The sequence below is a fragment of the Hemitrygon akajei genome, chromosome 7, assembly GCF_048418815.1.
Source record: "Hemitrygon akajei chromosome 7, sHemAka1.3, whole genome shotgun sequence".
In the NCBI taxonomy this organism is placed as follows: domain Eukaryota; kingdom Metazoa; phylum Chordata; class Chondrichthyes; order Myliobatiformes; family Dasyatidae; genus Hemitrygon; species Hemitrygon akajei.
Window position 1 is genome coordinate 82333566 of NC_133130.1, and position 27921 is coordinate 82361486.

General features: G+C 40.4%; 1 protein-coding gene across 2 annotated transcripts in view; it reads right to left on the reverse strand.

Annotated features, from left to right (window-relative positions):
• plcb1 (phospholipase C beta 1) overlaps positions 1-27921 on the reverse strand; it is a 950430-nt gene that overhangs the window by 44805 nt on the left and 877704 nt on the right. For both annotated transcript variants that reach the window (XM_073051321.1, XM_073051322.1), the window contains exons 29-32: positions 26354-26430; positions 26147-26236; positions 18917-18974; positions 9675-9761 (exon numbers count right to left, since the gene is read on the reverse strand). In XM_073051321.1, coding sequence (XP_072907422.1) covers positions 9675-9761; positions 18917-18974; positions 26147-26236; positions 26354-26430 — 312 coding nt within the window. The remainder of the gene's footprint in view (positions 1-9674; positions 9762-18916; positions 18975-26146; positions 26237-26353; positions 26431-27921) is intronic.

The following is a 27921-nucleotide window of genomic DNA, read 5'->3' on the forward strand; positions in this document are numbered from 1 at the left end:
ATGGAAGGTTGAGGTTGTACAATGAGTGAGCCTTACTTCGGTAGTGCGCAAGTTGTCAGGGAAGATCCTGCAAGGCAGGATTTATGAGCATTTGGAGAAACATTATCTGATTAGGGATAGTCAGCATGGCTTCGTCAAGGGCAGGTCATGATTGCCTTACGAGCCTGATTGAATTCTTTGAGGATGTAACAAAATACATTGATGAAGGTAGAGCAGTGGATGAGGTGTATATAGATTTCAGTAAGGCATTTGATAAGGTTCCCCATGTGAGGCTCATTCAGAAAGTAAGGAGGCATAGGATCCAAGGTGACATTTCTTTGTGGATCTAGAATTGGCTTGCCCACATAAGGCAAAGTGTAGTTGTAGATGGTCTGTAGTCTGCATGGAGGATGGTGACCAGTGGTGTTCTGCAGAAATCTGTTCTGGGACCCCCCTCCACTTTGTGATTTTTATAAATGACCTGGACGAGGAAGTAGAAGGGTGGGTTAGTAAGTTTGCTGATGACACAAAAGTTGCGGGCATTGTGGATAGTCTGGAGGGTTGTCAGAAGTTACATGGGGACATTGTTAGGATGCAGAGCTGGGCTGAGAAGTGGCGGATGGACTTCAACCCAGATAAGTGCAAGATTCTTGGCAGTGTGGAGGATCGGAGAGATCTTGGGGTCCATGTCCATGGGACAGTCAAAGCTGCTGCGCAGGTTGACAGTGTTGTTAAGAAGTTGTATGGTGTGTTGGCCTTCATGAACTGTGGGATTTTGTTCAAAAGTCGTGAGGTAAAGTTACAGCTATATAAGACCTTGGTCAGACTCCACCGAGTACTGTGTTCAGTTCTGGTCACCTCACTAAATGAAGGATGTGGATACTATAGAGAGAGTGCAGAGAAGATTTACAAGGATGTTGCCTAGATTGGAGAGTGTGCCTTATGAGAATAGGTTGAGTGAACTTGGCCTTTTTCCTTAGAGCGACAGAGGATGAGAGGTGACCTGATAGAGGTATATAAGATGATGAGAGGCATTGATTGTGTGGATGGCCAGAGGCTTTTTCCCAGGGCTGAAATGGCTAACATGAGGGGGCATAGTTTTAAGGTGCTTGGAAGTAAGTACAAGGGGGACGTTAGAAGTTTTTCACACAGAGAGTACATGATACATCGAATGCACTGCCAACGTTGGTGGTTGAGGCGGATACAATAGGGTCTGTTAAGAGACTCTTAGATAGGTACATGGAGCTTAGAAAAATAGAGGGCAACATGGTAGGGAAATTCTAGGCAGTTTCTAGAGTAGGTTACATGGTTGGCACAACATGGTGGGCCGAAGGGCCTGAAATATGCTGTAAATTTCTATGTTCTATGTAATTGTTCAACGGTGGGTATTTGGAAAGCCAGAAGAACATGGCTGGAAGCATATCTGCACATGACAAATATAGTGAGGTGTGTTGACCTGAGGTGCAGTATGTGAAGGAATGCATAAACAATTACTAGGAGGATATTAGAATTAAAGTTGCAGATGACACAAAGCTGGGTAGCAGTGTGAAATATGAGGAGGATGTTAGGAGAATGTAGGGTGACTTGGACAGGTTGGGTGAGGGGGCAGATACAGTTTAATGTGGATAAATGTGAGGTTATCCACTTTGGTGGCAAGAACAGGAAGGCAGATTACTATCTGAATGGTGTCAAGTTAGGAAAAGGGGAAGTACAGGAGTTCTAGGTGTCCTTGTTCATCAGTCACTGAAAGTAAGCATGCAGTACAGTAGGCAGTGAAGAAAGCTAATGGCATGTTGGCCTTCATAACAAGGGGAGTTGAGTATAGGAGCAAAGAGGTCCTTATGCAGTTGTACAGGGCCCTGGTGAGACCACACCTGGAGTATTGTGTTCAGTTTTTGGTCTCTAAATTTGAGGAAGGACATTCTTGCTATTGAGGGAGTGCAGCGTAGGTTCACGAGGTTGATTCCGGGGATGGTTGATTCCGGGACTGTCATATGTTGAAAGATTGGAGTGACTGGGCTTGTATTCACTGGAATTTAGAAAGATGAGAGGGGATCTGATTGAAACATACAAGATTATTAAGGGATTGGACACGCTAGAGGCAGGAAACATGTTTCCGATGTTGGGGGAGTCCCGAACCAGAGGCTACAGTTTAAGAATAAGGGGTAGGCCATTTAGAACGGAGTTGAGGAAAACCTTTTTCACCCAGAGAGTTGTGGATCTGTGGAATGCTCTGCCTCAGAAGACAGTGGAGGCCAATTCTCTGGATGCTTTCAAGAAAGAGTTAGATAGAGCTCTTAAAGACAGCAGAGTCAAGGGATATGGGGAGAAGGCAGGAACGGGGTACTGACTGTGGATGATCAGCCATGATCACATTGAATGGCGGTGTTGGCTCGAAGAGCTGAATGGCCTACTCCTGCACCTATTGTCTATAAACATGGGAACTTCTTCCCTCTCCCCCTATACCTTCACGTATGTTTCATTGCCAGTCCTTCCCATGCATTCAACTAGTGACTTTGTGCAGTCTTCTTCTGTAACATTCAAATGGAAAAAAAACAAGGTCAGGGAACTGCCAGCACAGAAGTGAACGTGCAGCCTCAAGTGAACCTCCCTTGCCGTGATGCTGCTGTGTGATCCATTCAATGCCTGGTAAGAAAACGGTAACACAAGATCTGTGATGAAATTGTGAAAATCACACATGCTAGTGCACTCATGAAAGTCTGTGTATGGAATTGTTTTCTGCATTTTCCCTCAAGAATTAATGCACCAGAAGTACAGAGAAGAGGATTGAAGGAGATGGTCCAGTTATCTTCAGCTGCTTCCTCAGAGAACTAACCTTCATTTCAAGATTCAGAAAGCAGATGTTTCCCTTTGATGTTGCGTGGCATGGGCAACAATCAGTGTCATTGCTCAGAAGCTTAATGGTAGCAACCTCATAAAAGCTGAGAGCAGGTTAAATGCTGGATGTCCTGCTGCACAGCTCATCTCCCAATTCCCAAGGCAGTTTACAAAGTGTACCAAGAGCATGAAAGAAATATTTTTCACTTGCTTGGAAGAGTGCAGCTGCAAAAGGTCACCTCTGGCAACTCTGCTCCCAAGCCATAGCCTGTATCGCCCAAAAGATTAAGGCACAACCTCCATCTCCAAGATCTCATCTCAGTATGTTGGTATTCCATTAGCATGACTGAAGAAAAGAAATTAAATTAGCAAGATCAAATTTATTTAGCTGAACAAGGAGATGTAGCTTGTATATCTTCAGAATTTGATCACAATTTAGTTTAACATTGAGGGTGACAATAATCGCAAAGCAATGAAACTGAAAGCTTAACAATAACCGAGAAAGTGAGATCGATAGATTCGGTACTGTTTGTCAGTCCTTCGATTCACAGCGTGCGATGTGCTGGGAGTAGTCAAGGAATGAAAATTTCTATACCAGCAGCTCTTGTAGCGTAGCTTGTAAGGCAGCTGCTCAATTGTGGATACAAAGGCCACATGCAGGAACCAGGCTTTGCAGATCTTGCTTGAAGTGATGACATAGCCAGAGGAGAGTGGTTTAGGCAAGAAGGAGCACCATCGAGTAGTGTGGTTAAAGTGCTGGAGCAGATCAGCATAGGTGCACCTTTGACTTGCTTCCAGGAATAGATGAAGCACTTGGAATCTGCTAAGTCAGTGTGCAAATACTTAGAACAGTTTAATAAGTAGCTGTTTGTTTATTTGTTTGCACTGACGATCAGCATTTATTGCCTACTTTATTAAAGAGTTGCTGGTAATGCTTTATTGAACTGCTGTAATTAGTATGAAAGTACTCCTTTAGTGCTGCTAAGCAGTAAGTTCCAAAACATCACTTAATAGTTATGACCTGTATCCTCTTAACTATTAGATATACTGAATGGTATAAGGGTTACCAACTCACATTTAACAGTATGTCATAAATCTTGTATGTCAGAAACAAACAGTAAATTAATTGGAATGGAATTGGATTTTATGAGACTGAATGCGAGTACTGTGTGCAGGTTTGCAGGAGAAACTTCCAACTGAGGGTGCCCCAACAAAGCCTGAGCAGACTGTTTCCTGAGATGCTGGCTGACAGACAGGAGAGGTTTTGACAGCTAAGCTTATACTGTATTCAATAAAACTGAGAAGAATGTAATGACATTGAAAACAGAGAACATTTGGACTTTGATTCATAGACTAGCTGCAAAGGGAATGTTTCCTGTAACTAGGGGACGTAGAACCAGTGGCTTCTGTAACCAGGTTATGGGGTGAGTCATTTAAGACTGAGAATGAGGGGAAATTTCTTCTCCCACAGAGAGGTGAAGCTGTAGAATTGTCTACCCCAGAATCCTGTGGCATCAACGTCACTCTATACATTTAGGAAGGAGATGGAAAGGACAGACAAAAGATCTATCAGTGTAGAGAGAAAGCAGGAATGAAATTATTACATTAGAGAATCAGCCATGATGGTATTGAATGATAGAACAAACTTGAAGAGCTGAATGGCCTACATTCACTCTCAGTTTTCCATGTTTCTATGGAAGTACTAGCTTGTAAAAAGAAATTAGGATTGATTCAGGTTTTATTACGTCTTGCTTCTTGTCATGGAATGCAGACCATTCCTGTGTTTTTACTCGAAAACTTCACAATCATTCACACATTTCGTTATTGTTCAATGCAGAGGCTAGCCCTGTGACTGGCAAAAAATTGACAACTTCAGTAGGAACTGGCAGTAAAACCTCTTCACTTTAATTTTTTTAAAATGGGAAACGTTTTCCCATTAGATAATCTTTTCAGTGGACTATTGCAGATGATCAAATAGGATCTAGATCATGGGTCCAAAGTACATTTACCCCTAAGTTCCACAGTCTTCCAGCTTAGTGCCCAGGAAAGTTTAAGGGGAGAATTTTCACTAACCGCTTTGGAGACAACGGACAGAGATTCACATAAAAGAGAATGTGTTACGTGGTTTATTAAGTAAGGTTGGATAGAATGAAGATATACTGTAAATATTGTAAACTGCAGAATATAGGGACCATTGTGAATTGTGCCCAAAATTTGTTGTTGAAATACAATTCCCACTGTGTTATAGGTTGCCAAGTAAACACACAATTTACTATGAAACAGGAGGCCATTAGGCCCATTAGCTCCATGCCTGCTCTCAAACTAAACAATCTCATTGATTTTGTACTCCTTGCTACTCCTCCACCTGTCCCTCTAGCCCAACAGTTTATTCCCTGATGAAGGGTCTCGGCCCGAAACGTTGGCTACTCTTTTCTCACGGATGCTGCCTGACCTGCTGAGTTCTTCCAGCGTTGTGTACATATTCTTTGATCCACAGCATCTGCAGTTGTACTTTTGAGTTTATTCCCTCACATGCCCAGTGAATCCCCTTACCATACACCTGCAATTTGAGGTATTTTACAATAACAATTAGCTCACTAGCTCATCTTTCGGACGGGTGGGCAAACTGAAGCACCCAACAGAAAGCCCCGGGGAGAATGTGCAAACTCCACTAAGCAGCAGAGATCAGAACTGAACCTGACTCCCTGGAGCCGTGAGGCAGCAGCACTAACAGCCGCACCACCACAGCAATCTAATAAAAGATGAAAAGTGTTACATCAACGTCCTTATGTTGAATTGTTTTAAAGAGACAAACATTGCAAGTCAATACTGCTTCCTAACATTGTTGAACATTTTCTGATTTGGGATCATACTGTCATATATAGAATATTAATACAGTGCATGTGTAGTCTGGTGACAAAGTTTTAGTCTGGTGACAAAATTAGAGGATACTGTTTTGCTTTACAGAGTGATTTGAAAGTGAATGGGTTAAACACAATTAAAAATGAACTTTAATCTTGATTTCCTGGAACAACACTGGGTTGCTTTTATCTCCTGGACAACAATAACATTTCATTGTAGGACCCACTCAGCTTCGGAGAGGATCAAAAGGATCGTGTCATTTTCCACATCCCTCCCTCTGTGACTTTGATATTTTACAGCTGCATTAGTAATCGGTATTGAAAGTCTTTTCCCCTATCCTACCCACAAATGTGTCAGACTCAGTGAGTGTACGTAGGAAGCTACAGGCACAGCTCAAGTGAATAAAAAAAACAATAGTTACAATTAATGTTGTGTGAAAAGTCCATGGCATTTTGTTGCTCAGAAAAATCATTTCACAACCCAGTCATTGCAAAGTGTGATTGCATTTGACATTAAGTGTAGTACAGATGAGTACACAGCTTAGAGCACACAATTGCAGCTCTATTTTTTGAACTTTGGATTTTGATATTAGAGCTATAGGAGGCAGCAAAGTGGTGAGTTGTTAACTTTTCATGTTTCCTCACAACTTGTAGAACACTGGGAATTTTTTTTCTATGTCATTTTGTTCTATAATTTCATTTGCACAGCTTGAAAGAACAAATGACCACTGATTTATGAAATTAACTCACTTCCATTGCATTGGAGCAGGACACTGAGAGGCCTTGGAGAAAAAGATTAATATTATCATCATTACTGCATTAATCTTTAGCTGATGGAGTTTTATTGAATTCAATTGCTGCATGAATTTTTCTCTGCAGCAAAACAAAGAAGGGCATTTGAACTTGAATAGGAAATTGGTTAAGGGGAAATCTGACCAATAAAAGTAGCGATTTATTAAAAGTGGTACAATCAAGCATTAAAGGCTGTGTATTTTTGCAGCCACTGATATTATGTGAAACTTTCAAATAACGTTGTAAAATTTACAAGGCATCTTCACATGACATGCCTACTGATTAAGGCAAGGGCTCATGTGATTTGAGTTAATCTGTCAGTTAATCTTTATATCTAGATGGAAATGATTGTTTCTTACCTGGATAACTCTCACTCAAAAAATGAACTATTTTTCTTTACAAGGAACACTCGCAAAATTAAATCAGGATCTCTATTTACATCATTCTAAATAGTCATCAGCAAGGAAGACCAAAATATATCTGAAGTATCTTTTAAAGCAGAATATAATCCAGGTTTAATGAGTTACTCATGTCAGATACACGATTATCTTCTCTCCTACCATTTTTTCATCACCAATTTCCTTCCTCCTAAATCCTCTCTTCAAGGAGACAATTACTTCTTACTAATCCAATTCTGTTTCACTTAAGGGGGCACTCCTGTAGCTCATCCAAATATCCAATGTTCATTTTGGCTTGAAAATGAGAATGAAAACTCTGCCAATCACTTAAACCTCGTCTCCCCTAATCTCCATGCCCAGTGTGTGTTGCTTAATAAGCTTGAATGCAAGAACACAATTGGGGCAGGATTAGGCCACCTGGCCCTTCAAGCCTGTCCCTCTTCAACACGACCTCAATTCCTCCTCTCTGACATTTCCCCACAGCTCTCAACTTCCTCATCTACCTCCACTGGAAAAACTCTCATGATCGATCTTCTCTTCAGGGGTAGACAATTCCGGAGATTAACGGCACAAATTTTCATCCCCATAGCTCAGTTTGGTCGTGTTCTACTCTACCAAACTCGGCTAACCTAGCTCACGATAAATGGCCGACCGTGGTCATTTACAATCACTCAGCAATGAGGGCTTAGCTGCTACTGTGGTGTTGAAACCTGTCCTCAACAGTGGATTATATTGTGCTGATGTAGTGCTGGTGTCTACCTGGAGAACCACCGACTAACATCAATGTGCAGGTCACTTTGTCTGGAACTCTACTGAAGGCAGGTACCCACTGGCTGTCAGATGCTGTGACATCTAACCTCATGCTCTGTCGCTGCAGGATTAGTCCCAGATCCTCAGTCCCAGTTAAGCAGCAGGGCACAACGTATCTGACTTATTTTTACCACTTGTATTTGAATCAGTTTTAATTGTTTGAAAACATTTGTTAAGGACCTTGACAGCACAAGTAGTCAGCAAGCTGCCAGGACCATCCAAAGGTAGAGCCTTAGGTCTGGTTGTGGCTTGTAGACCACTCCACATCATTGTTGGCCTAAAGCAGTTAGTTCCCTGTCTGACCTTTGGCAGTGAGGATTGCATGGGGGTTACCTCGATGCACAAGCTGGGTTGAGCAAGTCCAGCTTGAAATATTCAATAAAGTTAAGTTATAAATCACGGATAAATTGGCATCACTATGATTATGGTCCTTGTGAACGGATCTAGCAAGTTCTAAAGATTAAATATTTCAACATAAAAATGATATGTGATGAATCTATCATCTTGGTTCACAGTGGAAACGTGGAAATAGCTTTCTTAACTGCTTTGCATGATGTACCTGTGGCATTACCATGGTAACATAATGCTCTTTGAAAGTGGTGGCGTCTCTGTCTTTGTAAGGTTTAACGAGGAAGTTTTTAAAAAATTGACACACAAGGTTTGGGGATAAATAGGAGCTTTTACTTAGACACACAAGGTTTGGGGATAAATAGGAGCTTTTACTTAGATAAATAGAAGCTTCTTAAAAAGCAGTGGAAACATTAATAGTAACTCTCAAAGAAGGTTGGTTAAATACCAAAGAAAAGAAATAATGTGTAGAACTCTGGATATATAGAAGACATGATTCCTTTACAGGACTAGTGTATGCATGATGAATTTACATAGGTGTTACAATGCCTCTATGAATACATTGCAGGTAATGCTAAGTAAAGGTGTAGAGGTTTAAAGATACAGCGAGGAAGGACTACATTTATACCGTCAATGGTAATAACTTGGAACCATCCTACTAGGAGGGCAGTAGTTGCAGAGATAATCCATGATTCCAGAAGGAAATTGGACAGTTGAGGGAAATAGCCTTGAAGTACCCCAGGGATTGAAGGGAGGAACATGACTGAGCGAATTGTTCTGCAGAGTTCACTCTATAGAGTCTTCAAAGACAGCATAGCTGTCCCTATGCCATAAACTGCATCGTTCATCTCTGATCAAACTAAAAGTGGTTTGGGACTCTAATGTTATAAGGGTAGTCATGAACTGGCAGCTGTTTTTACAACTTCTCTGTTTCTTTTATACTGAGACTCGTGGGGTGTAAAAGAGTCCAATGATTTTCAATCATACTGTCATCCCTGCTCAGAGAGCTACTTTTCTATAAACATAATAGTAGAAATAATTAGAGATGTGAGGTATTTGCACTCTAATCCTTATCATCAAACTCCTTTAAACTAGCCCTCTTCGTATTCTTCCTTGATGTTATTATCTTTCAGAAGGCTATTGAATATGTAAATGAAAATGATACAACTCTTTCCCTTTAAGAAGGCAAAATGTTCGGCAGATTACATATGACAGACATCAGAAATGCACTTGTGAGAGCCTGTTCAATTATTTCCAGCAAAGTTATTAGCAAGCTAATTGAGCCTACATTTCTAATTCTACACAAATATATTCACAGTATTGCTATTTATAAATCCATGCAAATGCATTCAGTGTTGCAAAACATACAAATTCTTATTCATATCAATTTATGTACATATTTGCATAAACAGTTTACCAGAAAGAGGAGAAAATAATAAAGATTGATTTAGTCCAAATAACTGATCATAGTCAATCACGTAATCCCTACTCTATTCCATGGTAAGCAAAGATATAAATTGTTAAAAAACAAATTCCTGACACAGTATTTCCAATATAAACTCAGTTTTGCTTGTTCACTGGACACGGATTTTTTCAGCCATTTCATCACTTATAAAGAAATTGATATTTTTATCTTGTTTAACTGTACCTTTGGTTTCTCGTCCAGAATTTGCAGACGTACTTCCTTGTGCTTATCGACCAGCTTCTCTTGCCTCTTGGATTGACCATCTTCCAGCTGGAAAATTGACATCAATAAGAGTCATCAACAAAATGCAAAAATAAAGAGGAGCTCTCATTTATTCAATGCCCCTTTACAGCATCTGGATGCCACTAAGGGTAACTTGCAACTCATTAAATATTTCGGAAGTGTAGGCATTGGTGTGCCGTAGTAAACATAGGCTTGCTTTATGTTTGGTAGTGTGTGGATGTCATCTTGCACATGGCTGACACAGAAATAAACCAGGCTAGCAAGGATAAATCATTAGGAGGTGCAAGGTTGAGTCTCCCAAGGGATGCATAAGGACCTAAAAATCAGACTCATTTTTCTTCACTCCAGGTAAAGTCAACTTAAGATAGCATAAAGTTAGATACAAAAGTTGCAATCAAATTGAATTTCTATGTCAACTGCAAGTAACAAGTGTATTACTGAAACCACAGCCTGAAAACAAAGTGATATGTTTTGCAAATTCATTTCTCTAAATCCTTTAATTCCCAAGGCTGACTTAAACATTAGGGACAACACTAAGGGAGTGTTTCTCTCTTCAGCAATGTAGTTGAGTAAATGCAACCTTTTCTGTTTTTTAGATTTCCATAATTTATTCAAAAGAATGTGAGCACTGCTTGCCCTTTGAAGGATAGTGATGAGGTGAGATGATATTCTGGGTGAAGGGAGATGTTCTCACAGTGCGTGCAGCATCCAGAGGATTTGAGTGGGCTGCTGAGCCGATACAGAGTCAGTCACATTGCTGTGGACTGAGTCGAAACATTTCTTCAACAAATTGGTTTTGCACAATCCAGGAGGTTCATGGTCACAATTACTAATGCAGTTTCTTGTTTCACATTCACTTCACTAACAGTAATTAAGCTCCCCAGTAGACTTGGTGGGAATTGAACTCGAGTTACAATTTCATTACTCCAGGCCTCTGGCCTACTAATACTGTAATTATCATTAAGATTCTGTACCATTACAGTTGCATATTTCTATTCACATTCATTAAGGCATTCACATCATTAAGGTTAACACCTCGGGTAATGATGACTGACCAAAGTAGGCAGTGAATTTCTATGCCAGGCCATTAAGAATGAAAAGTTTTAAGCACATGGGGGAAACTATAATTACAAAGGAAATTCTTCACACTGTTCTACATTAGCTGAAATGTTTCTAAGTACCATTAGCCTTACCTGGGAGCAAACAGTTTTCATTCAAGGTGTTTGTTATGTGCTCCACGTTCCATCAGCTGCCTATCTTGTGTGTCTTGTTTTCATGTAATCTCCATGTTTTTATGTTTAGAGTCTTTCTCCATTCCAATTGTCTTTGTTATTGACCAATAAGGAGAACATGCTCAGAGCCTCTGCTCTCCACCCAGCCTGACAGTGAAGACCAGCTGAATATGGAAATCGATAAACAGCCATTTCATTTTCACAGAACACTTTTTGTTCTTATGAAAATAACCAACTGGACCTCACACATTGTTCAAACACAACCAAACATGCAAGAAAGCCACATCAGGAGAGTGTGTATCCTGGCTCAGAATTATATATGCTGCATTCTTCACTTTACCATTTATATTAGCAGCAGACGGTTTTAAATCAGTACTTAATCCCTCTAACAGCTTTGGAGTCATGGCTAACATTCTAAGGTAAAAGATTATTACATTTATAACAATATACAGGTATGTCCTTTTCTTAGTGACACATACAAAACACTGGAGGAACTCAGGAGGCCAGGCAGCTTCTATGGAAAAGAGTCAGCAGTCAATGTTTCGGGCTGAGACCCCTCATCAGGACTGGAAACGAAGGTGAGAAGTCAGAGTAAGAAGGTGGGGGAGGGAGAAAGAAGTACAAGGTGGTAGGTGACAGGTGAAACTGGGAGAGGGGAAGGGGGTGAAGTAAACAGCTGGGAAGTTGGTTGGTGAACGAGATAAAGGGCTGGAGAAGGGGCAATCTGAAGACCATGGAAGAAAGGGAAGGGGGAGGGACATGAGAGGGAGGCTTTAGGCAGGTAAGGGGATAAGGTGAGAGAGGGAAACAGGAATGGGGAATGGTGAAGGGGGAGGGGAGCAATTGCTGGAAGTTCAAGAAATTGATGTTCATGCCATCAATTTGGAGGCTATTCAGACGAAATATAAGGTGTTGCTCCTCCAATCTGAGTGTGGCCTCATCGCAGCATTAGAGGAGGCCATGGACTGACATGTCAGAATGGGAAGTAAAATTGAAATGGATGGCCACCAGGAGATCTTGCTTTTTCTGGCAGATGGAGCAATGGTGCTCAGTGAAGTGGTCACCTAATCAATGTTGGGTTTCGCTGACATACAGGAGGCCACATTAGGAGCACTGGATACAGCAGGTGACCACAAAAGACTTGCAAGTAAGTGGTATGAAGCTGATGGCATGAACATCCATTTCTTGAACTTCCGGTAATTGCCCCCTTCTCCATCACCATTCCTTATTCCTGTTTCCCTCTCTCACATTATTTCCTTACCTGCCCATCACCTCCTTCTCATGCTCCTTCCCCTTCCCGTTCTTCCATGGTCTTCTGTCCTCTTCTATCAGATTCTCCCTTCTCCAGCCCTTTATCTCTTTCACCAAGCAACTTACCAGCTCTTCATCCTCTCCCCCCTCCCTCTCCCAGTTTCACCCATCACCTTGTACCTCTTCCTCCCCTCCCTATAACTTTTTACTCTGACTTCTCCTTTTTCTTTCCAGTCCTGATGAAGGCTCTCGGCCCGAAATGTTGACTGGTTACTCTTTTCCATAGATTCCGCCTGGCCTGATGAGTCCCTCCAGCATTTTGTGTGTGTTGCTTTGGATTTCCAGCATCTGCAGATTTTCTCGTGTTTTTGTCCTTTTCTTCCTTTCAAGATTATGAAGGCAGTTTCACTGTTCCAAGAGAAGGGAAGAATATGTCTTTAAAGTCATTTTGTTACATTAGAAGCAATTGTCAACTGTTGCTTACTGTTGTACAGGAGCAGTAAGAAGCAAAAATGGCAACAAACCTAAAGACAGATTTATTAGAAAAGTGGAGAACAAAAGTTTTCAGTGGTAGTTGGTCCTGGATGATTGAGGGGTGAAAGATGAATTGTCAGGCTAAGGACTTAGACTGTTGAAATTAAGGCCTCTAACACTAGGAGTAAGAAAGTCCTGTACATATATGGAAGAGCCCTCAGCAAAATGTTTCATTTCTGTATTCCTGGATATGTTTTAGGTAAGTCCTCTGAAATTAGTGTCAGTTATTTATTGCTATTTATTTATACTTAGCTTTGCATTTGCATAATTTGTTGTTTATTGATCCTGTTCTAAAGAGATGCTAAGTATACCTGCAGAAAAAAGAATCTCAGGGCTGTATGTAGTGGCCTTTATTTACCGATAATATATTTTACTTTGAACTTTTAATTAACACTATTCACTTCAACTAGTTTTTGTAGTAATGAGCTCTTCATTTTATATGACAATTTCACAATCAGCACATCACGGTTCTTTGTCACAGCTTAAATGCTCCCATTACCAATCCATCCCCATGGCAATCTTGATGTCAACCTTTACAGATATTGCTGTTGTACTATCTGTCCCTCCCCCACCCAACTTCATCTAATTTAAAACCAACATCTTCTCTTTTCCTGTTTTAACAGAAGTCTTTAACCCGAAATGCTAACTCTTGTTTCCTTTTCCACAGATACCGCCTGATGTGCTGAATGTTTCCAGCATATTTTGTATTGCTGCAATTAATGCTGTTGGAAAGGGAGACCCAGTAGTGCAGATTACACACACCAATACTCATCAGGAGATCAGCAGTGGAAAGGTAAGCAGATTCACGTTCGTGGGTGTCAACATCGCTTAAGATCTATCCTGGACTCAACACTGATATACAGTAAATACAAAGAAGGCATGACAGTGTCTATATTTCATTAAGTATTTGAGGAGACTTGAGGAGACACCAAAGATTTGGAAATTTATGCAGATGTACTGTGGAGAGCATTCTAACCGGTTGAATCACCATCTGGTACGGAGGGGCCGCTGCACAAGATTGGAAAAAGCTGCAGAAAGTTGCACATTCAGCCAGCTCCATCATGGGCGGTAGACGCCCCAACATCAAAGACACCTTCAAAAGGCAATCCTCATAAAGGTGGCGTCCATCATTAAGGATCGCCATCAACCAGGACATGCCCTCATTGTTACCATCAAGGAGGAGGAGCAGGAGACTGAAGGGACATATTCATCATATTAGGAACAGCTTCTTCTCCTTTGCTATCAAGATATCTGAATGGACCATGAATCCATGAACACTACCACAATATTTTGTTCTTTTTTTTGCACTAAGCTTTTAAAAAAATATTTCTTACTGTATATATATATAAAACTTTTGCACAGTACTGTGTTTGTCAATGTGGAGCAAAGAGCGAATTTGTAAATCTGGTGGGAGCAAAGGATATTGGGAATGGCGAGGGTGGAGTGCCACTGATGGGTGTGGGACAGGTGGCAGAGAAGGAGTCCTGGGGCAGGAGTGGTACGGGTGCAGACACACCCAGCCCTGAGTCACCAGGCCATGTCACTTCATTCCAAACAATTGGCTTATTGACCATTACAGAATGTCTCTCTGGTGCTTCCTACTCCCTCCCCTCTCCCTACACCATATATGTCAAACTCAAGGCCCGCAGTGGAATTATCTTTGGCCCGCGAGATAATATCTAATTACTATTAAAGCTGGCCCCAGTAATCGAAGCGCCTATAGCGTATGATATGGCTAATGCTGAGTTTATTCAGGTACCAGGTTTTCAGGGTTTTTAATGTTTATTCGGCAGTCTTCTTCATAAGAAACGGAATTTGTAAAGTGAAACACTTTGTAGTTATAGCAGAGACTGAGACACATGAGAGCAGGCTGAAAAAATGGAGGCAACGAAAGCTGCGTTCACATGCGTCCGACTGATCCGGCCCGCATGAAGCTGCATTTTGCTCAATCCGGCCCGTGACCTAAAATGAGTTTGACACCCCTGCCCTACACCCTTCCCACTCTCAGTCCACAACAGAGGCTCATATTAGAATCAGGTTCATCATCACAGTATATCATGATTTTTTTTGGGTGGCAGCAGTATAGCGCAGTGCATAAAATTACTAAAGTTCTGTGCAAAAGTTGCAGGCGCGCGCGCGCGCACACACACACACACACACACACACACACACACACACACACACACACACACACACACACACACACACACACACACACACACACACACACACACACACACACACACACACACACACACATTATATATAGGCATCTGTTGTATGGGAGACCGGCAGTTGCCCATGCTGCAAGTCTCCCCTCTCCACGCCATCGATGTTGTCCAAGGGAAGGGCAAGGGCTGATACAGCTTGGCACCCGTGTCGCAGAGCAATGTGTGGTTAAATGCCTTGCTCAAGGACACACACGCAGCCTTAGCTGAGGCTTGAACTAGCGACATTATATATATATATATATATCTGAGATCTCTGCACAGTACTGTATACTAGTGATATTAAATCTGATTCTGAGGTTGTTGGACAAGGAGCTTGCATGCAGTAGGATATAGTTGGCATTGGAATCTTAATAAGAGCAAGAAGGTACTTTAAAATGCTGTGCCTGGCTGCATTACATACAGATTAAAGGTTCAAGGGTAGTGAACGGTATGTCAAAAGTTTTTCTTTGAAGAAGTGTATGCTTCGGAAATTAATGGTGTTTTTCACAGCCAAAGGGTTTTGGGCATCGAGGTATATCTGCAATGGTGTGACGATTAAAACGTGGCCAACCTTGCAATGCTTTTCAGGATATCATTTTGTAGAAAGGACCGAGGATTTTAATAAAAGATTAGGAAGAGGGAAAGGTAAATGATGGTGGCTCTTGATTCCTAACAGAAAAGCACTACTCGGTGTATATTCAAGATCCAAGTTCATTGGACGTGACATTTTGTGCAAAGCAGGATACGAATCACAGGCAGTCATTTAACAGCAGTAGGATATCCATTTCTATTTCCAGGTGCGATGCCGTTTCCTGCATCCAGGACTGTATCAGGGCTTGCCTCCCTCTGCTGGGCAGCTCTCTAATAACATTTTTAAACTATTATGAGCAATGACTACTTCATTTACATTTAGGTATAGTATTTCATTATTCATACTTTCTGTGGAATTCGCATATTTGTTTTTATTTCATTTGCATTTCCATTCTGCAAAGCATCTTGCCCATGAAACTGATGCTTAATAATTGTAATTTAAATGTTATAATCAGCATTGTATGCAATCATGCAATATTTCAGTTTAGATATTATGTACATAAACTAAACCTAAAAAGTACAAAGTTTCAATCTTGGAAACTGCTTCTCAGATCTAAATAAGAGCAAGCAAAAAGTCCTTTCTCACATTTGAAGGGTTCATAAATTTTATAAAATGTTTATATTATTTGGTCACCAGAACACCTTTCAAGGTCTGATTCGTGGAATCAGATAAGTCCATGGACACAATATGGCTATAAAAGTCAATTTTGATAATTTTTATCTGCACATAAAGACTTAAAATGACACTGTATAAATCAATCAACATGATGCAGAAAAGTAACTATATGCAAAAGCTGCAGGATAACATACAGAGGCTGGAAGATATTGAAATACAAAAGGAAACAAGGAAACCAGGGGAAGTCACAATCATAGTGAACAATTAGCACATAGGTGCAGATGGTTTATTTTTCATATCCTTGTGATCTGATGAACAAATACATTTGTAGATAAAGAATATGTCAGTTTACTGCCTCTTTATACTTGGGGTTGGCCACCTATCAGTCTCATGATCTGCTTCTGTCCTCCAGTTATCAGACTCTTGAATGATCTCTCAAATGGGGAAAGATGAATTCTTGATCTCCCTGAAGTTCAAGTCTACCGCATCACGGTCCTTGCACTTAATTTACCTTCACTGCACTTTCTCTGTAACTGCAATGCTACATTCTGCATTCTGTTTCCCTTTTACCAGCTCAGTATAACTCTGCATGGCACGACATGCCTGAATGGCATGTAAAAATTGGTATAATAGGACAAAGATCAGTACAGCACAGGACCAGATCTTTCAGTCCGCAATGTTGTGCTCAACTAATTAAATTAATAATCAAATGGCTAACTAAACTAATCTCTTCTCCCTACATATCCTTCCATTTTCCTTACATCCATGTTCCATCTAAACATCTCTTAAAAATCTCTAAAGTATCTCCTACTACCGCTGATCCAAGCAGCACGTTCTAGTCACCCACCTCCCTCTGCATGGAAAAATAAAACCCGCCCTTCACACCTCTTTTAAAATTATCCCGTCTCACCTTAAATGCATGCCCTCTTGTATTAGACATTTCACCCCCGGGAAAAAGATGCTGTCTGCCTATCTATGCCTCTTGTAATCTTATAAAGCTCTATTAGACCTCCTCTCAGCCTCCGGCTTTCCAGAGAAAACAACCCAACTTTGTCCAATTTCTCGTTATAGCACATATTCTCTAATCCGGGCAGCATCCTGGTGAACCTTTTCTACACCCTCTCCAAAGCTTCAACATCCTTCCTGTAATGGAGCAACCAGAACTGTATACAATACTCCAGATGTGACTGAAATTAAGGGTCTTGGCCTTAACAGTGTACTCTCTCCTTATATTTGACCAAGCAAGGTGCAAACACCTCACATTTGGCCGGGTTAAACGCCATCTGCAATTTCTCCACCTTTATCTGCAACTGATCTCTACCCTATTGTATTCTTTGCCAGTCTTCTACGCTCTTCACAATGCCATCAATCTTTGTATTACTGCAAACTTACTAATGCATCCATCTACATTTTCACTGAGGTCAATTATATACATAACAAATAGCAGAGTTCTCAGTTCAGATCCCCACGGAACACCATTCACCATAGACCTCCAGCTAGAATATGTCCCTTTGTCCACTACCTTCTGTTTTCTATGAGCAAGGCGGTTCTGAATCCAAATAACCAAGGATTACATGCACCTTAATCTTCTGGATGAGTCTCCCATGAGGGACCTTGTCAAACACCTTGCTGAAATTCATATGGACCATATCCCCAGCTCTACCTTCATCAATCATCCTCGTCACCTCATCAAAAAATGCAATCAAGTTAGTAAGATGCAACTTGCCCCGCACAAAGCCATGCTGGCTCTCCCTAATTAGGCCATGGTTTTCCAAATGCTCATAAATACTACCCCTAGGAATCCTCTGCAGACCGGTCTGTAGCTTCTTGGATTATCCCTGATTCACTTCTTGAATAATGGAACAACATTAGCTGCTCACCAGTCCTCTGGGATCCGGCCCTTGACGAGAGAGGACACGGTTTTGGTTGAAGCCCCAGCAATCTCCTCCTGTGCCTCTCTCGATAACTTGTGGTACATTCCACCAGGCACTAGGGACTTCAACGCTCTTTAAAAAACCTAACACTAACTCCTCCTTTACTTTGAAAAGCTTTAACATATCAATACACTTGGCACTCATCTCACTGCCCTACACATCATCCTCTTTGTCAAACACTGACGAAAAAGACCTCACCAACATCCTCTCCAGCATTTGTTTCCCCCTTTATCCTTGAGTGGCCCTACCCTTTCCCTAGTTATCATCTCGCTCCTGATGTTTGTACAGAACGCCTTGGGATTCTCCTTAATCCTATTTGCCCAGGACTTTTCATGGCCCCTCCTGGCTTTACTAGTCCCCCAATTGATAATAATATACCACTACCTAAAACACTCTGTGATCTTGTTTAGAAAATGTGCTTGTGTAGTTTTAACTCACACTTTGTATTCATGTTGAGCTCATTTCACATTTATGTCATATCTTAGTGTCCTTTTCAAACTTGAATTAAACATGAAGAGAGAGTGATCATCCCAGAACACAAGTGAGGTGTGTACCCTCTTGGCATCACTCCTTCAACCAATAAAAACTATTCTGTGATCTTGATACATTCAGAGTGTGCAAATAGTCCTTACAGGATCCTTACTTCTGACCCTGGTATCTTTCACATGGATGAGTTATACAGAAATAAAAATAGATATGGGCTCTATTCTCAAGCACAGGCTTCCGATAATAGCAAATAGTCATTTTAAAAAAAAGGGTCAATGTGACACAAAGCTTCAGCTGGGGAAAGTGTATGAAAGTACTTTGTACTTACCCTTTTGATAGACTGCACTACTTCATGGATGTAGGCTCTAATAATTTCCGTCTTTTCCCTGCAACAAGTCAGTAATTAGTCACACATTCCTGGTCAGCTACTTTGCTTTTATCAAACATTTTTTTTTCACATGGTTTCATTCATCTCTAGCACAGCAATATGCAGATACATTCAAGGACTTCCTAAAAAAAAAGGGTTATTTGTGCTATCTGAATGTCCACAACCTGTAATGAGGAACTTCATTGATCCTAGTATGGTTATTGGATGTATTGAGTATGCCCGCAAGAATTTTACAAGCAACGCACACAAAATGCTGGTGGAACGCAGCAGACCAGGCAGCTTCTATAGGAAGAAGTACAGTTGACGTTTCGGGTCGAGACCCTTAACGTCGACTGTACTTCTTCCTACAGATGCTGCCTGGCCTGCTGCATTCCACCAGCATTTTGTGTGTGTTGCTTGAATTTCCAGCATCTGCAGATGATCTCGTGTTTAAGAATTTTACAATTTTACTTTGAAACTTTGAAATGATGTTAGTATAATAATCCAATCTAGGCCACTGAACTTGCAATTCAAGAAGTTTGCCATCATTCCCAAATGAATAAAACAACATTAATCATTTATGACAAAATTACACACAAGAAACCAGCATCCTTAGAAAGAATAATTAATTCTTTCAAAATATTTCAGTTGGGAAATGGAGGGTGAGAATAGGATTGTATTTTACAGGGTAACACCCCCAAAATGCCGTTGGAACTCAGCAGGTCAGGCAGCATTTATGGAAAGGAATAGAGTTGACGTCCTGATGAAGGGTCTTGGCCCAAAATGTTGACTCTTTATTCCTTTCCGTGGTTGCTGCCTGACCTCCAGCATTTTGTGTCTGTTATTCTGGATTTCTTGCATCTACAGAATCTCTTGTGTTTTTGAATTTTACAGGGACAGGGACAGATTAAAACAGTCAAAAATGGGGCACAGGACAAATATTCCATGTAATAAAAGGTTTAGTTGGTCAATTCCCCCAACCCCCACCACTGAGTCCAAGCATGCCAAATGCCTCCCATTAACCATGAGGAACAATAGGGAAAACTTGATAAAACATAAAACTGTACTCAGTGAGTTAAATAAATAGCCTTTCTTCGGTAAACTAATAAAGCCTGTATGCATATGAGCAATCTAAAATCACTAGCCTCACATAGTACACAGCAAGGCAGATCATCGACTGCGCCTATATTAAGCTGTTATATTGCTAACTGAACAGATGTGTGTTGGGGTTAAAGTGCAATGAATGCATTCCAGAGACTGAGCAATGAAATTCACATTACAGTTCCCATAGAAACAGGCTAAGCAGAAAAAAAAACTCATGCGCAAATGAAAACGAAAAATCTCCCCCTTAATTGCACAGCAGTTTGTTTAGATGCTCAATAGAAATTAGTTTTTCCACAATTAGCTCCAATTCAGAACTAAATTTATTGAATGTGGAACAATCAATTTGTGAAGTCTTTGATTTCCATTAGCACAGTTGCAACCCAGGAAATCAAAACTTCTGGAGACTTTTATTTGTCAATTATTTAAGTGGCTACATTCAATTTGTTTACAGACCTATGATCCCCAACAGAGAAAAAATAAGTTGTGGCTATCATTCTGGCCTGTTGGGTTGATGAATGTGGAATGTAGAACATTTCAAATTATTTTGTTTCCTTTAACTTCTGCTTCATAAAATAGCCACAATTTTAAAATAGATTCCTTAGGGATTTAAAAAATTCTGCTTTGCGGTGAATTCTCCATTTCCTCCTTTGACCTCAGAAAGTTGCACGAACACTTGGAAAGCACTATAAAAAGCCACTAATGGCATTTTTCCAGGGATTCTATGGTTTCATCACTTAAGTTGTGGCATACAGGAAGGAGAACCTTGCAGAAATGAAGCACAATCTAAGCAGAGTACTTCTATTAATGCAACATTCTGCAATAATATGTAGTACATCGACCATCAGAAAGATGGCCAGCAAAATCTCATCCAGTAACTTAGAGGCAAAGAGTCAGGCCACACGGAGACATGCCCTTTGACCCAACTGATCTATGACGACCAAAACACCGATCCTAGCTAGTTCCGATCGCCCATTTTTGGACCATCATTTTCTCATCCTTTCCTTTTTTTATAATTTATTTTTTAATTGAAATTCATCATCAAATAAATATTTCAGATATTGTACATATATATCATATAGTCATATATGCCACAAATATTTATCTGAGGTATACACTTATAAAAAAGAGGAAAGAAAGAATAAGCGAAAGGAGAAAACTATGTACAAGTAGGGAGTGATCTTTTTTTTTTACAACATATTCATTGATTTGTGAGGATTAAATCAGGCCTATGAGGCATTATGTAGTTAAACCATTTTCCCAGTATGAATCAAAGTGTTCCAACTTATGATTAACAGATGCTGTTATCTTCTCCATTTTGTAAATGTCCATTGTAATTTCCATCCATGTATTTAAAGTTGGGCTCTCCTGTGATAACCATTTCCTAGTAAGAGTCTTTTTACCAGCCACCAGCAGTATATTCATTAAAATATTTATCTTTTTTCAACCATTCTTGAGGTTTATTATCCTTTCCTATCTATGAACAGCAACTATCTTTCAAAAGTTGTTATTGTACATGCCTCTACTACTTCCTTTGGCTTATTCCACAAACAAAACAAAAACAAAAACAAAACTTCCAATTTAATCTTTCCCCTCTTGATATAAACCTTCCAATCTCTGTTCTAAAGGAATGTCTTTCTATTCTGAGACTGTGCTCCCCCGCCCCCCCCCCCCCACCGGCCCTGTCCCCAATTCTCCCTTTATTAGAAATACCCTCCCCATGTTCACCATATCTTAGTTTTAATGATTTGTAAAATATCAGGATGTCAGAGACATTTGAGTTTTATTTAAAATCCCTCACAACTTTGGTGATGAGGCTCTGCCAGCTGTGAACACTTTTGGAGGAATTTTGGGACAGGGCTTCCTCACTGTGCTGTTGAAGGCCCTGCTGCTGATCAGACCGCACAGACAGAGTCTACTGGACCCCGGGCTGGAAAGGTGGGCCTCGGCAAGGTTAGCTTGGGATTATCACTGAAGGAGACGTGGGCCTATGCAACAACACCTGGCAGCTCAAGTCAGCAAGGAATGGCTAATGGAAAGATTGCAGATAGGACTCAACACACAGAGAAAGGAGTTACCCTCTGATAGGTCTTGTTGAATCAATAAAGTGCAACTTGAGAGCAAGCCACGTCCTGAGCTGTTTTGTTTCATCATTTCTGATTTTTTTTTTCACTGCTTCTCATGTGTACTTTCTCCAGACAAACTTCCACCTTCTTTCAGCCAGAAGCACCTCCGTTTGTGTCTTTTTTGATTTCCACTATATCACATGTCTTTTTTCCTCTCCCCCTTTCTTGTAATATAAGACGTGTTTCTCTTTTAGCTTTCTCCACTTCTGGTGAAAGGTGATTTGAGTAAATCTCCTCCCCAAGCTGCCTATAATTCTGTTTTTCTCTGCACAGAAGCTATTTATTCCTGCAGAGTGTTTTGAACATTTTGTTTTGATTTCCCACTGTTTTCTTCTCAACATCGCCTTCTTAACTTATTAAAAGAATGTGTTTTTATAATGTTCACTGAATTAGAACCACATCATGGTTAGATCTAAGTAATCCATCACCATGCTTACTATTTAATCTCTCCTGTCTCCACAATCCAACCTCTCCATCACATCGACCTTCCCTTTAATTTTTACTAACACCCCCAAATACCCTTGAAGACAGAAGAGGCTGCAGTTGTTGGGATCTGGTGCGTCGCTGGAGGAACTCTGCGGGTCAGGCAGCACCTCCAGTGTCAGTTGTGTCCCCAGACACCCTTACCTGCATGCTAAGACTCCTTTTACTTTCACATTTTTGCATTCAACTTAAGTCATCAATTTGAAACATTAATCCTATTTCTGACTTGCTGAATATCTCCAGCATATCCTGCTTTTTCTTTCCCAGATTTCCAACCTCTACAATATACTGTTATTGGATGGTTAAAATCAACTTGGTACACACAAAAGGGTCAATACTGTAGATTATAGCCAACAGTGACCATGCACACATTTTCATGAAAAGGAAACATCTATGATGGTAACCTAAGGTTTTACACCCACCTGTTATACAATGTCTGCATTTTTTTGTGCCAGTGACTGATGAAAGTAACTACATGGGGGAGAAATTGGATGCTACCTCGGTGAAGTGAAAGCAAGACACTTCAAGCCACTGATGAAAGAAACAGCCCACATTCCCCCAAGATCTCTTCTATGTCTACTTTTCCCCAAAATGGTGCTCCATCACAAGCATGGGGTTCAGAATAATAAGGCCATAAAATGGTTACATGCAATTTTCATCAGGATGACGGCAAGCCCTCTGGCTCATTGTGAGAACACAATGATTAAAGAAGATAAGCTTGGGAGCTGTCAACAGGCAACCCTACATCTATAGCTGTGCCCTGTATTGAAGAAAATGAGTTCCATTTGTCTGAGGTGAATAAAGCATTAGAACTGTTCATGTCCATTTTAAATATCAGGTCCACTGATTGAGGTATTTAATTGAAGTGTGGGAGTTGCTTGCTGAGGACAATGTGGTGACTCATGGACACCAAACTAATGTGATTATTCAGAGACTGCATTAACCCCTGCATCAAAAAAACAAGTCTTTGAACAGTGCTAAAGGCATTCCTCTTTCTTTAAATATGACTGAAGAAGAATCAAATGTAATTTTAAAAAGGCTTGAAATGATAGATTCAAATGGTAATTCTTCAAATTAAAAAGGTCCATTTTGTTTTCTACTGCTTGGGATTTAGACCACTTTATCTTCATTAACTTTGTAGCAACTGGAATTGAAAATGTTGCTTTCAAGTTAAATTAAAATCTCCTAGAAGTTTCATTCTCTGCTACAGGAAATGTTTAACCAAGATATTTAGTTCCACAGAAGTCACTCAAAAGTTGCCTTTTGCTGTCCAAAGGAATTAATCATTTGCAAAAGCAGTAGTTTTAGGTGGGGAACTCTTCTGATTTTCACAGAAATTTTGGCCATTGGAAAAGATGGATAGTAGGCTGCTAAAAATGGTTTAACTCAAGTCCCTGGAGTGATTCAATTGGTGCATTATGGGAATGCAGGTGCTTAAGAATTTTTCCTGGCTTTATAATATCAATACTATAAATCCAAACAAATTCATCTGCAAATTCCTAAACCTGGAACTCAACACTTCCCTTTGCAACTGATTCTTGACTTCCCAATCAACAAACCGTATTCAGTAAGGATAGAACAAAACCTCTGCCACAGTTATTCTCAACACTGGCGCCCCACAAGGTTGCATCCTCATCCCTTTACTCTATTCTACTCCCTGTACAGTTACGTCTGCTCGGCCAGATTCTGCTCTAACTCCATTTCCAAGTTTGCAGATGATACGGTTGTTGGCTGCATTTCAAATAATGATGAGTCAGAGTACAGGGATGAGATACAGTGCTTAGTGACCTGGTGTCATGACAACAACCTTTCCTTCAATGTCAGCAAAACAAAAGAGATGGTCATTGACTTCAGGGGTGGTGCAGATGCTTCTATTTACATCAATGGTGCTGGGGATGAACGCTTCCCCGGTACAATAAGATGCACTCTTCACCTAATTGTGATCTTGCACCTCACTGTCTACCTGCCTTGCTCTTTCTCTGTACTGTAACAGTTTATCCTGTTCTCTTCTATTGTTCTACCTTAATGCACCACTGTAATGAACAGATCTGTATGGACAGTAGGAAGGACAGGTTTTTCACTGCACAAGTTACAATAATCAACCAATTTACAATTACAAATATTACTCTTTTTTCTCAGTGCCTTTGTCTCTGCTGCATCTGTTCCCTGGATGAGGCTTTCCTTTCCAGGACATCAGAGATGTCCTCCTTCTTCAAAGAACGGGGTTTCCCTTCCTCCACCATTGATGCTGCCCTTGCCTGCATCTCTTTTTCCCAGACATCCGTGCTCATCCAGCCTGAACAGTGATGGAGTTCCACTTGTCCTAGCCTACCAACCCATGAGCTTCCACTTCCAACACATCATTCTACGCAACTTCCACCATCTCCAAAGAGATCCAAGGTCCAAGGTTCAAGGTACATATATTATCAACATATGTACAGAATGCAGTATACAACTGTACCACCAAACACATCTTTACCTCTCCCCCAACTCTGCTTTCTGCAGGGATCCATCTCTCAGTGTTTCTTTTCTTCATTTGTCCATCCCCACTAATTTTGCTACTGGCACATCCCTACAAGCAGCCGAAGTGCTACACCTGACCACTAATCTCCTCCCTCACCTCCATTTAGGGCTCCAAAATGACATTCCAGGTGCTGCCACTCTTCACTTGCAAATCTGTTGGGGTCATCTATTGTATCCGGTGCTCCCAATGTGGCCCCCTCTACATTGGTGAGAACTGTGATGAATTGGGGGACTGCTTTGTCAAGCACCTCTGCTCCATCTGCCAGAAGTGGAATTTCCTGGTTGCCAACCATTTTAATTCTGATTCTCATTCCTATTCCAACATGTTGGTTTATTGCCTCCTCTGGTGGTATAATGAGGCCGCTTTCAGTGTAGAGGAGCAATGCCTTATATTCCATCTGGGTAGCCTCTAACGATTTCTTCTTCTGGCAATTTTTACCCCTCCCCATTCCCTCTTCTTCTATTCCCCACTCTGACCTCTTCTCACCTGTCTATCACCTCCTCCTGGTGTCCCCTCCTTCTTTCCTTTCTCCTATGTTCAACTCTTCTCACCTACCAGATTCCTTCATCTCCAGCCCTTTACCTTTCCAATCCACATGGCTTCACCTATCACCTTATAGTTATTTTCCTTCCGTTCCACTCACCTTTTTATTCTGGTGTCTCCCCACCCCCCCCCCCCCTTGCTTCCCAGTCCTGAAGAAGGATCTTGGCCTGAAACATCAACTGTGTATTCATTTCTGTAGATGCTGCCTGACCTGCTGAGTTCCTCCAGCATTTTGTGTGTGTTTATTTAGATTTCTAGCATCTTCAAAATTTCTTGTGTTTACTATTTACAATTTGTTTTCTTTTATTAAGATATAGATCGTTGCTGGCAACATTGCAGAGATCATAGACCTCCATAGAGTTTACATTAATTATTACAACAATGCATATACTCATAAAAGATTGAAAGACTCACTCCTCCATTTGGTTTTTGTCTTTTGATTTCACCTCGCTGATCTTCTCCTGACGCTTCTTGTCCATTTTCTTCTTCAATTCTTTCTTTTCCCTGAAAATTAAACATCAGAAATTCTATTTACTTCTTATTTATGATTTGAGATGATGATTATTTATGATTTGAGATTTATGATAATAAAGATATCAGCGTATGGCGTAGGAGGCTCACTTTTCACAGAGTTCTTTTAACTTCTTTAACTGGTAGGTTTGGCATTCCTCAGCGACCTCTGTGAGCTTTTGTACCAGCTGTGAAAAAAACAAAGTGTGCTTATCAATGGTGGGTGAACTTCACAGCAGTGTCACTTATAATGAAGAAAATTACTTAACATTTAACTTCCAAAATGTCCTTTATAACATTTTGTTTAACTTTATATTTCAGTAAAATTTCAGTAAAATTCAGTATATTTCAGTATTTCAGTCATATTTCAGTATAATGCAAGCACAATGGAACTGAGTTTACTGTCAAGTGTGGTGCAATTCTTCAGCCTCAGTACACGAGCTGGTATACAGATGTCCAAACATTACAATCTGAAATATGGTGCTCTTCCATTAACTTTGTGTAAACAGCATCTCACCCCCAACCTATTGATCAGGTTTAAGAAACTTGCTAGTTGATCAATAATTAATTATTAAACTTGACTGCATATTAAGCTTTGCCTGCTCATGTATGATTAACTTTATGTCATATTAAGTGTTAATAATTGCTTATCAGTCTCATTCACCGATAAATTGATTAGTGAAAGTTCGGAATTTCATTCAGCAATGTTTCAAACATAGTAATTTATTTTTCTTTTCCTTTCATTTTTCTGTTTCTTTTTATTTACTGTATCTTTATCTTTTTTTCCCAGTCATTATTTCCTTCATCTACCTGTATTGTCACTAGGTTTTCCCCATTCTTTCTATCTTTACTTTTTTAATCCTTGAGAGACACTGGCTAACTCCCTGGTTCCTTGATTTCTCTGTTACCAGCTCACATCTTCAGGGTTTCTGTGGACAAAAACTATAGGTTGGAGTTCAAGGCCACAACAGTAACCTAACCAAGGACAGATGCAGCTGGGCTCTCTGCAACTGCAATATCTGGACTAATATTGCAGCAGATCAAATCAAATTTCCTTATTTTTTATGAGGAGAATAAGGAGAACACTCAAATTTGATCCACCAATAATGAATTGTTAATGTGAAGAGAAGGTGGGGGTGGACAACAGGCTTGAACAGAATTCAGGAGATTGAACTGAGAACAACTCACGGTGGAGATTAAGGAGTGAGGAGCAAGAGAAAGATAGATATTGGGTACTGATACCAGAGCCAGTACTGAAAAGATCAGGTTAATAGGATTTGAGAAGAAGCTTTTCACTAGTAAAGAATTAATGGGAAGAAGTTATGACCAGAAGATTGGAGAAGGGACCATGCAATTTTGGGAGCACGCAGCAACAGATGCCAAAAAGTGGTAAGGTAACTTTGTCGGTTCACAATTTCAATTGCTTTTAATTTCTCCAGAGGCCATAGAACCAAAAAATATTGCTCAGCAAAAAATATTCAGGAAACAGTGAGTTAAAGTACATTGGATGAATTGGTTTCAGTGCCGTTTTAAGCTGTCTCACTGGAGAACAGACGTTGAGTTGTCATTCTGCACTGCCTGCAGAGGGAATTATTTTTGAGAAATTATCTTCGGGAAATCTGTCAATCACGATGTGGCTCAGGCTGAACTGCATGAATCACGTCTGTAACAATGCACAA